This window comes from Volvox carteri (genome assembly GCF_000143455.1).
Source record: "Volvox carteri f. nagariensis unplaced genomic scaffold VOLCAscaffold_71, whole genome shotgun sequence".
NCBI classification, from domain to species: domain Eukaryota; kingdom Viridiplantae; phylum Chlorophyta; class Chlorophyceae; order Chlamydomonadales; family Volvocaceae; genus Volvox; species Volvox carteri.
In genome coordinates, this window is record NW_003307614.1 from 450277 (window position 1) to 460159 (window position 9883).

Genomic DNA, 9883 nt, shown 5'->3' on the forward strand with positions numbered 1-9883 from the left:
CAGAAGATGGTGAAGGATGGGACGAGGTGGAAACGGGGTGAAGGGTGGTATCAGGGAACAGGGTGGGGGATGAAGACGTGAGAGTAAAAGGGTGTAATCGCTGTTCGCCTGGCATGCTCCCGTCGTTGTCGAGGTTGCAGCTGCACGAGCACACTTGCAGCCGGCAAGACGGGCAGGCTTACGGACGATTTTCGCGAGACGAAGAACGTTGGTGATGACGACGAAGTAGGTGACGACGGAGACGACGAGATAAGAGGAGACGAAGACGACGAAGTAGGTGACGATGGAGACGACGAGATAAGAGAGGACGAAGACGGTGCGCGAAAGCATCCAGTCGCTGTCCACCCGGTGCGCTTCCGTCGTGGAGGCTGCAGCTACACGAGCACGCATACAACCTACATGGCGGGCGGGCTTACTGGCGATCTGGGTTAGGCGCGAAACGTTGAACGGTGACGGCGGCGGGGTGTCAGACTCGGCTGACCGTTGCACAGCAAAACGCACCGGCAAGCTGTGGCTAACCTGTTCTGCCGGTGGTGGCTTAAAGGCCACGTTGACGGGATCGAGGCGAACGGCGGCGGCGGCGGGGTGGGTCGGCGCGGCGGTGCTGGTCATCGCGGCAAGGCTGGGGGCTGTCTGAACTGGAGAGAAAGGTGCGTCCACGGTCGTTGTCCTGACGACGGCGGTCGGAATTGTCGGTGCGAGTCGGAGAGGGGGAGGGGGAGCGGGAGGGAGAGCGGTTTGCGGTTCGAGAGGTGGTGGAACGAAAGGGCGAGCGGTCGGTGGGGACGTTGATGGTGCAGGTGCCCTGCGGTAGCGAATGCGGTGAGCGGTGAGCGGCATCGTGCTCCATTGAAATGGTGCATGCAAGGTCGATCACATCCTGCAGTCGTATGTAGGAACCCGGGTTGCGTAAGTGCGAGAAGATCTCCTTCCTGAGGTCGTCCTGCAGTCCCTGCGCGAAGAAGAGGACGTGGTCCTTCTCGTGGCGGTACGGCAGGTCAGCCATAAGGCGTTGGAATTCCGCAATGTAGCATTGTAAGGAGTTTGGTCCGGAACCCTGCGTCAAGGCAAACATAGCAAGCTGCGCTTGATAGAGTCCCGTGATGGGGACGGGAGCCATCGGAGGATGACGAAGACGAAGATGACGAAGACGACGATGACGAAGATGACCAGCGGAGCGAAGACGAAAGCGATGACGACGAAGACGATGAAGACGAAGGCGGAGCGAAGCGTATAGGCCGGATCGTCTAGATCGATACCAACTGAAAGGGCATAGGCTCCGTTTCTCGTTGGGATGCCACGATGATTACAAAGAGGGCCGAGCGACTTAAGCCAGCTAACAACCTACAAGATGTAACAATGATGACATAACAAACTAAACAACAACAACGACTTAAATAGTTATCCAGAGCCTAGGCGGCGCCGGAAGGTCGTACATTATCCGTATCTCAAATGATCGTCCACGAGTAAAGTTAACGACTTAACAACTAACAAGAAAACCTAACAAACAGTTTAATTATCAATATTTTTCATACTCACACGCTGAGCTAAACTGTGTTCTTGTGTGTCATTCCCAGCTCCAAGATCCAACCGTGGCTGCTGTACGCGGCCACACATGGCCCTTTTGTGTACGGGTTCGTAAAAGCTGAAAATTAAAAACACACTCAGCAACTTGCGACGTGTTGAATTACCTAATTCCTGCTCAAAACCGACCAGATTCCAGCAAAGGCTTTTTCGTTGCTGTTGCGGCAGCGTCAGGAATTGCGTCTTGATGGGCGTAGTACTGTTCGTTACACAACTGCATGTCATCAGCTTTGGGCCGTTCGTTAAACCAAAGTACTTAGTAGCAGCCAGAGCAGCCACGGCCGCGTTGGCCACGTTCGATCGCATGATGAGTTCGCTGATGCTTATTCCTGCGAAAATGATTCCATATGTGCCCGCAGGAGGCACTGATCACCAGGTAGCGGCAGCTTAAAGTGCAGAGCTGCAAACAGAATCTAGCTATAACTGCATTGCGTGAGAGCAAATCGCACAGGCGCCACGAATTTGGGCCCGCCACCACCTCCGCGCGGCGGGCGATGACGTCGCCTCGACGTCTGACGACGACGCTGATCGCTGACACCAGTTCGATCGCGGCGGCCGGAGGAGCATATACGAGCGAGCACGGAAGAGCATCGTCCCTGGGAAACTACGTCAGCGTATCATTATATTAATAATATTTTCTTAAGCTCTGCCTGGTTCTGCCGGCCTGCTCTATCTTTTGTATCTTCTATGGCCGGTGCAGGCGGCCAGTGGAAACGGGCAAATGGCTGTCTGGGCGAGCCCTCCCTGCAGCTGGCTCCAATGTGGCCCCTCTACGAACAGCGAACGGTCGCCTGGTGACTAAGGGATGGTGGGCCACCCGTCCATGGAAATTGTTAACAGCCGGAGGGCCTTCACCAACCCTTGCCGATGTCATAGCCTACCTACCTACCTATCTATCTATCTACCTACCTACCTAGCTACCTACCTAGCTACCTACCTAGCTACCTACCTACCTACTATCTACCTACCTATCTATTTATCTAGCTACCTAGCTACCTACCTGCCTGCCTGCCACTTAGGTAATCCCCGTCCCCTGAACTTGCTCCCCCTTTGACACATCCAATACCAATTGGATTGCTTGGGCTTGCTCTGGTGATGCTAGGTCCACAGGGTGGGAGGATGAAGTGGTAGTGATGGTGATGGTGATGGTGAAGACAGGAGTCCGTTCGGACTTGTCTGGCTGAGCACCTAGTATCCTGACTCACTAAATCAGCCCGAACTTTAATTGAATTGTATTCTGTATTGAATTCCTCAAAACCTGCACCGAACAGCGAATCTCCTGTGCTGTAAACGGAAGCCTTATGGTACTTACCTCACGAAGGAAGTACCATTGGATGCAGCAAGGAAAATGTTACTGCTGCAGATTGCAAAGCGATGCAGTTTCCTAAGCCGCTGGTTGCATTGGATCTGCTCTGCACACCGTTAACCATTCCCATCATTTCAGATTTCAATGCACCAACTCAAATTCAAAGTGATCAAATGCGGCCTTGCTCGGTCGTCGTCAGTCGTTGTCCAAACGATGATGTGGCCATTATAAGTAGTTCTCTGACAGTTATTCAGGACGTGGTGGCTCTCTCATTCTAGACCGGGGCCCATACATGCAATGCAGGCCACTCCAACGCTCTTTGGGTGCCTCCTGAGCTGGCATGGGGGCCACCATGTCGGCCACAAGACGGTTTACCCCAAGACCTGGATCTATTTTCCTTCAGCAATTCCTTCCAACAACTGCCTTAGAGAGGCCCTCCTTTGCATGCATGTCCCACCTGTGAAGCCACTGCCTCGTAACATGGTCACATGCCTGTCCAGACATGCCTGTCCAGCCAGTGGGCCGGCTTGCACTCACGCACGCACTCGGCTTGCTGTTGGATTTGGTTCCGCCGCGCGCGCTGACATCAAAACGGGTCCCGCACCTCCGGCGCGCTTCCTGTTACTACACCGCTGTGCCTTCGGCTCGTCAGCGAGACCCATTGGTTGGAGTGCAGTGGAATGCCTATGGCTGCCCACCCTTGGACTTCTTGCTCTCTGTAATGCAGGAAGTGCGCTAGGAGGGAGTGTGCTTCAGTCGTGCCGTACTGGACGGGCCGACCTTGGTGGCAACAGTTGATGGAGTTGGCGGTTGACCTTGTGTTCCTGCCTTCGAATACGGAGCTGTTTGCGCTGGGTGAGGGTGCGTTGAGCACCTATCTACCCCCCCTTCCTGGCAGGTCTGGCAGTGCGGGTGCAGTCGTAGTGTGGGCGCTTTCGCATGGCACTCGGTCAGTCAGTGTGGCCCGCTGCAATTGCGGTCAGTCAGAGTGCCCCGCTACGTGTGCTTTCCTAACATTTCAAAACCCCCCGGGGACGTGTAATACATTGTAGGGGCAATGGGCCACCAATGAGGTAACGCCTTAGGTGTACATCGTGGGGGGGAGCGGATGTGCAGCTATGTGGAGCGAATAGGAAGGGATTTGATGTGCGAAGGTGTGCGCTCGGAAGGCACCAGTGCTTTTGTTTTCATTTCCGTCAATTTTCCAGTCCGAACGGAGGAATAGGTTTTAGTCGCGGGAATAAAATTATTCCTAATCTGTAAGGCGCTGGGGGGCCCTCTGGGGGGCCCTTTGGGGAATGTCGCAACACGCACACACCACAATCTCTCTGGAGACCTGTCTCTTACCGGCTCCGGGCCAGGAAGCGGCGCGCACTTAGACGCGGTGGCCTGCCACGCTTTGGGAGCTTCAGATCCGAATATTTTGCAGCGTTTGGTCCGGTCAGAAACAGTCCTATTCCTCGTTGACTCGCGGGTGTGGCCTACCTAACAGTATCCATGGCATTGAAGTGCTATGATATGGTTAACATGTATGTCTCCGGTAAGATTCTAGCGGCTTTGGCATGGACAGCCCATTTTTGGCTGGAGGAATGAACTTGTACAGTCGGAACACAATCTAATCCTAACTTTCAGGACCACGGAAAATTATTTATTCCGAATCCCGCAAAAAAATCACTGGAAGGCACCCGTGCAGGTAGTTGGTTTTTTCGTGTTACCAGCGATTGGAATTCCCGTGATTTCGGAACGGTTTAGTTTGTCTGGCTCCAACACCGCTGGATCTGGACTTAGTTCGTATAGTACCTTCGGTGCTGGATGGGTTCCCCGTTTCTCGCTGTATCTGCAGTCCGATGCGGCACCCTGGTAACTTGTTGGCATAGCAGCTGCAGCTGGCTCGGTTGGTCCATTCCGCGTGTCTCTGCAGGTTGCCCAGGTTGCCAGTCCCGGGTTGGTGCTATTTGCAGTTTTTGTGTCGCTTTTTTGCTGTGATTGTGTCTTTCCTGTGTCATAGAAGGCCTGGAGTTACTTCCGGCAACCCTTTATGTCGGGCTCCTGTGGGTTCAGTTCCTAGCTGCCAGGGGCTCTATCCCAGCCCGTGCTGCTCAGCCTTTCATCAGTGCAGTGAACCCCACGAGCTCCGTGTCTGACTTGCTCGGTTCACCAAGAGCCGTGTGCTGGAGACAGCCCCTGCTGGTGGGTTTTCCAAGTAGTTGGGTGCATTTGCAGTGCTCCATCGCTCTGTCAGCCTCTCTTTGGGTTGGCCTTTAATGCGGGTGATGAGTGGCTTCTTTGAAGCTGTTGCCAACGTTGTGTCAGTTGGCTCGGAGGTACCCTTGCCTTGTCGTGTTAGGTCTCTGTCTTTTCTTCGTCCGCTTTCTCTGTTGTCCGAGACCTGGGTACGTGGAGTGGTCGTTGTTGTGGAGCCGGTGTTTCGGCTCACGTCCTAGTTGGCCGTTTGGCCACCCCTGAGCGGGCACATGTTTGGCACTTTTGCTCGTTTGTCGTCCCTTCCTTCAGTGGGCGTCCGGCAGCGTCTGTTGAGTGATCCGTCGCGTCTGTGGCCTGCAGGTCAGTCTGTATGCAGTTGGTGAACGCTGGTTTGGCCTAGTTCTTGTGGAGTGTGGTGGCACTTTCCGTTCGGTTTGTTTGCTATTTGCCTGTGTAGGTGGCGTGTCCGCCAGCCTTGCTGCTGGAGTGCCGTTTGGAGGTCGTCGAGGCGTTTGGCTTCGGGAGCTCTATTTAGTTTCGGTGTGCGCGCCTGTCAGGCAGCTCTCGCGTTCTTTGGCCCTCTCGTGTGTTGCACCATTTGGTGTTCCAGTATTTCAACTGCTAGGGCATCTTCAACTTTGGCATTTGTCTCTGAAGCAACTACTAATGTGAGCTTGTGTTAAGTAAGCTGGGTTGGGTGTAAGGTCCAGTGTGTAACTGTTAGACTAACTGTTTCACTACTGCCCGTGCCCTCAGGGCTGTCGTTTGTTGCACGCATAAAGCTGGTAAGCTTATCTTGTTTTTGTTGTTCAGCACGGGGAACGAGTTGGTCATGGGCGGGTTTTCCAGTCACGTGCGGGTCATGAATCCGGTCATGTTTTGTCACTGCACCATAGGCCCTGCCATGGAACAGTTCATAGCTGCACAAGCCAAGCGCAGGATATGTGTGTGTGTGTGTGTTTTACATGGTCGCGGGTTGTGTTCCCTGTACCTGCAAACTGCCCAATACGAGTTGAGGGCTCAAGGGCTCCCAGATCGCCTATAAGCACCATCCTACCTCGCACTCAGACAAAGCAAATGATAAATGAGACTAACGACCAAAGGGAACGATAGAGTTGCAGTGGGACCATATAAGTTCCAGCATCCTTACCAGACGTTCAGGTTCCTTCACTTCATAGCATCCTTCATATCCTCGAAGCATGGAAAATCCATATCAAATCTCGTTTTTGTCGTACACCAGACAGTCCAACCAAATGTGCTTCTCGTCTTCATTATGGCTATCAGTGCCACAGCAGGGGCATACTCGCTCCTCCCTAGGTCTATAACACAGTGGCGCCTCTCGTGCAGCTCTCACTTAGTTCGGTTTGCAGTCTTCTGCGCCGCTGTGTTGCCTAGCCAGGGGCTGGGAGATCGTCCCGGTTGGTGTGAGTGAGGGATCGAGGCGCGCGCGGAGGAACAGACGGACGTAGAGGCGCGCGCCTGCCCCTGTGCTGTGTTTCGGCAGGGCCCCCGGTGCTCATCCTTTCTCGGGCGAGCCACCCACAGTGTAACACCCCATCAACACAGTCCCTTGCATGCTCCGTTCACCACCAATGCCCGACAGTAAAGCCCCAACTGCATAAGCTTGTGATTCACTGGATGCAGGATAAACGTTGTGATATGCGGGAGTACCTCCTTTCTGCCGCTTGCTTGGCCTCCAGACCCATCCAATGCGTATACTTCACCATGTGAATTCCTGGCTGCTTGCAGTCTGACGGGTACATGTCTGGTTGGACATCTAGACATGTACACATCCAACCATTAATCAATCGGTCCTTGAACTCCAATACCACACCTTCTGGCAATCGCCTGTTCATCAGCCATTCCACTCGTTCGTCTACTTAGTGTAGCCCTTGCGGGGCCTCTTTCCATACGGGCCTCTTTCCATACATGTAAGAAGCGTTCAGCTCCCTTGGCATCTCCCTGAGTACTCTTTGCCTGGTGTTACATTGGTGCGAATTGCTAGGTCGGACAGCCATGGGGAGGTTCATAACGGAGTTGGGCGCTGTAACCGGGTTGGACTCTTCCAACCATGGCGCTCGGAAGAAGGAGGGAGGTTTGGAAGCGACGCGGACAAAAGCAGAGAAGAGCAGGCAGGGTAGGGGCGCGAGCGAGGAGGGGCAATAAGTGAGGGAAGTGGGAAAGGGCTGAGGACATGTGCACAAAGAGGATTGACGTGTAAGATGCTGTCGAATCCTTCAACCTGAGCGATGTGTGCCCAGTGCGCTCAGGGTGGGGCCCCAGCTGGTCAGCTTCAGGAGAGCCGATGAATTGTGTTGGCCGGAAACGGCGGCAGCGAAGACACGATGTAAAAGAGAAACCCCGTCATTAAGCCTCGAGTTGACGGAATGCAAACTCAGCAATTTGTATGACAAAGGATGGATGTTCAATTAGGACAAACGTGATGATTCCTGGGCGTGGCAGAGCATAGGAAAGGGTCTAAATCGGCGGAAACGCCGAATGTTTTGCGCTTCGCCGTGCCTTGCTTAACCAATTCCTTGCTATAGGGTAGCGCCTTGATTAGTCTTGAGACGTCTTTCTTATGTTAGGCTAAAATGGCGTTGCGGCCGCTTGCATATGAAACATTCGGAAGAGCTTTGGGGGCCTAAAGCAGCACACATAGTATACTTCCACGTAAAACACAGCTCAAGCAACATATCAGTCCGTGTCATGCTATCAAAGCCCTAGTTTTGGTCAGGAAAGGCTGTACGTCACTTTGACGCAAACGCACAATTCATGATTATGCCACTTCAAACATTTATTTGATGCGTTTTTAATAATAACTATGAATGTCTGCTGGGAATGCTGGAGAGAGGGTTCATTCCCAACAACGTCAGGCTTGCGCGTAGGCCGCAGGCCCGCGTAGCAGAGCTGCAACGCAGAACCGTGTGCAACTGCAAACAGCGGCCAAAAACAACCCCTCAACCAATATCTGCACCTTTTGCAACCTCGACCGAAGATGACGGTGTCGATGTCTTGTCCAGCTTCTTCCGCACAGCGTTCCGCACGGCTGTTGCTTTTGCCTTTAGTGTCGCTATCTCCATATCTCCCGGCCCTGAGGCCTGCTGGGTATGGCCGTCGCCGGTACCTTCGGCTCTAGCGGCTGAGGCATACAGCGTTGCTGCTTATGAGCGGGCTGTGGCGGGTCGGCGAGATGGGGCCAGTGATGGCCCCAATCTTGCCCTCTTCACGGACGACGCACAGCAGGCCATGGCCAGGTAGGCGGGGTGGGGTAGGGGGGTGTCGAGGGGTGTGTGTATAGGAGGGTTTTCAGACAGGAGGATGTTGAAGGGGTTCAGGTCGGCTGCCTGTCTGTCTTCACGACTCCCCTAAACTGCGAGTAGAATGTGGGTGTTTTGGGTGAACGACACGGCGCGAGCCAGCCGGGGGGGAAGGGGGGGCCGGAGGCGGGGACAACGAAAGATAACTTGGATATGCGCCGCGGGCCAGAGGTCAACACCGGGGGAGGGGGTTACTCCAGGGGGGAGGGGTATAAGGCCCCTCTGTACGCGGGGGCCCGTGGCGGGGTAGGCGTACGATGCCGTACCTGCTCGTCCCCACCTTGCACACACACACCACCGCCGCCCTGTCGCCGATGGCTTACACTCACAACCACACACACACACACTCGCAGGCTCCGTGAGTATGGCCGTTACGTGGAGTCCGTGTCCGCCTCCGAAACCGCGTGCGGGCCCCCCTGTACGGAGAACCGTGAGGTTCTGGAGCGGGCCTGGCAGGTGGTTGCCAGCGAGCACTACTCGGCCAATGGGGTCTTCACTCAGGCGGGCTGGGCGGATGAGCTTAGGAGGGTGATGGAGGTGTGTGTGTGTGTGTGTGGCGGGGGGTGGAGGGGGAGGGGAAGGGGAGGGGAAAGAGGGGTAAGCGGACTGAGCACTGCAGGGTGGGCGTTGTGGAGGGGAGGTGGGTCCACCCCACGGGGATATATGTACGGCTGGTTTTACAGATATGTGCACACATACACACACATACACACGTGCCTGTGTGTGTGTGTGGCGGGGTTTCAGGTTCTTTTTAGGGTTTTACAACTCCCCCCCGTACACAACCCCCCACTACCCTTACTATCCCCCACTCCGTGCCCCTCTCCCCCCTCCTCCAACCACCACCCCTCCCTCCCCCTCCCCATAAGGCCCGGGACGGGCTCCTGACCTCCAAGTCCGAGCTGCAGTCCGCCATCAGCGACATGCTGGGCAGTCTGAGGGACCCGTACACCGAGTACCTACCACCGGGCGCGTTTAGAAGGGCCCTACGGAGGCCACTGCCCAGGGAGCAGTCGTACCTTAAGGCGCAGTACGTCGGTGAGTGGATACGTGTGTGTTTGGGGGAGGGGTTTCGGGTGGGCGTATGTGGGGGAAAGGGAATGAGGGGGAGAGGGAAAAGCAGGTATGTGTTCGTGTTTGTGTTTGTGTGTGTGTATAATTGATATGGCCGGGGGAGAATCGGAGACCTGCCCGGGTGGGGGCAGATGGCGGTTGTAGGAAGGGGGGAAGGGGGGTTGCCGTCCCCCTGCCTTCCGCTGCCCCTCCCTCGGGCGCCATGACGATGATCAGCTGCCCCCGAGGCCGCCCGTTTCCCCGTCCCCCCCCCCCCTGGCCCCCTTCTCGGCCCTCCGGCCTAGGGCTAGAGCTGGGCCCCGTGGCCCCGGGCGGCGGCCGCGTGGTTCTGGCCCCGCTGGCGGGCTCCCCCGCGGAGGGGGCGGGTATTGCCCGGGGGGACAGACTTATCAGCATC

The 9883-nt window shown here is 55.5% G+C and overlaps 2 protein-coding genes across 2 annotated transcripts in view; one reads left to right on the forward strand and one right to left on the reverse strand.

The window, feature by feature from the left end:
* VOLCADRAFT_107620 (uncharacterized protein) overlaps nt 1-1506 on the reverse strand; it is a gene marked incomplete at its 3' end in the record, with an annotated part of 9888 nt that extends 8382 nt beyond the window's left edge. Inside the window, exons 1-2 of the mRNA XM_002957277.1 lie at nt 502-1506; nt 183-423 (exon numbers count right to left, since the gene is read on the reverse strand). Of these exons, the coding sequence (XP_002957323.1) occupies nt 183-423; nt 502-840 (580 nt within the window). The 5' untranslated portion in view covers nt 841-1506. The remainder of the gene's footprint in view (nt 1-182; nt 424-501) is intronic.
* A 4862-nt stretch (nt 1507-6368) lies between these two features.
* Nucleotides 6369-9883, forward strand: part of VOLCADRAFT_119655 (uncharacterized protein) — a gene marked incomplete at both ends in the record, with an annotated part of 7740 nt that continues 4225 nt past the window's right edge. The window contains 5 exons of the mRNA XM_002957244.1: nt 6369-6519; nt 8133-8352; nt 8769-8952; nt 9282-9450; nt 9771-9851. Coding sequence (XP_002957290.1) covers nt 6369-6519; nt 8133-8352; nt 8769-8952; nt 9282-9450; nt 9771-9851 — 805 coding nt within the window. The remainder of the gene's footprint in view (nt 6520-8132; nt 8353-8768; nt 8953-9281; nt 9451-9770; nt 9852-9883) is intronic.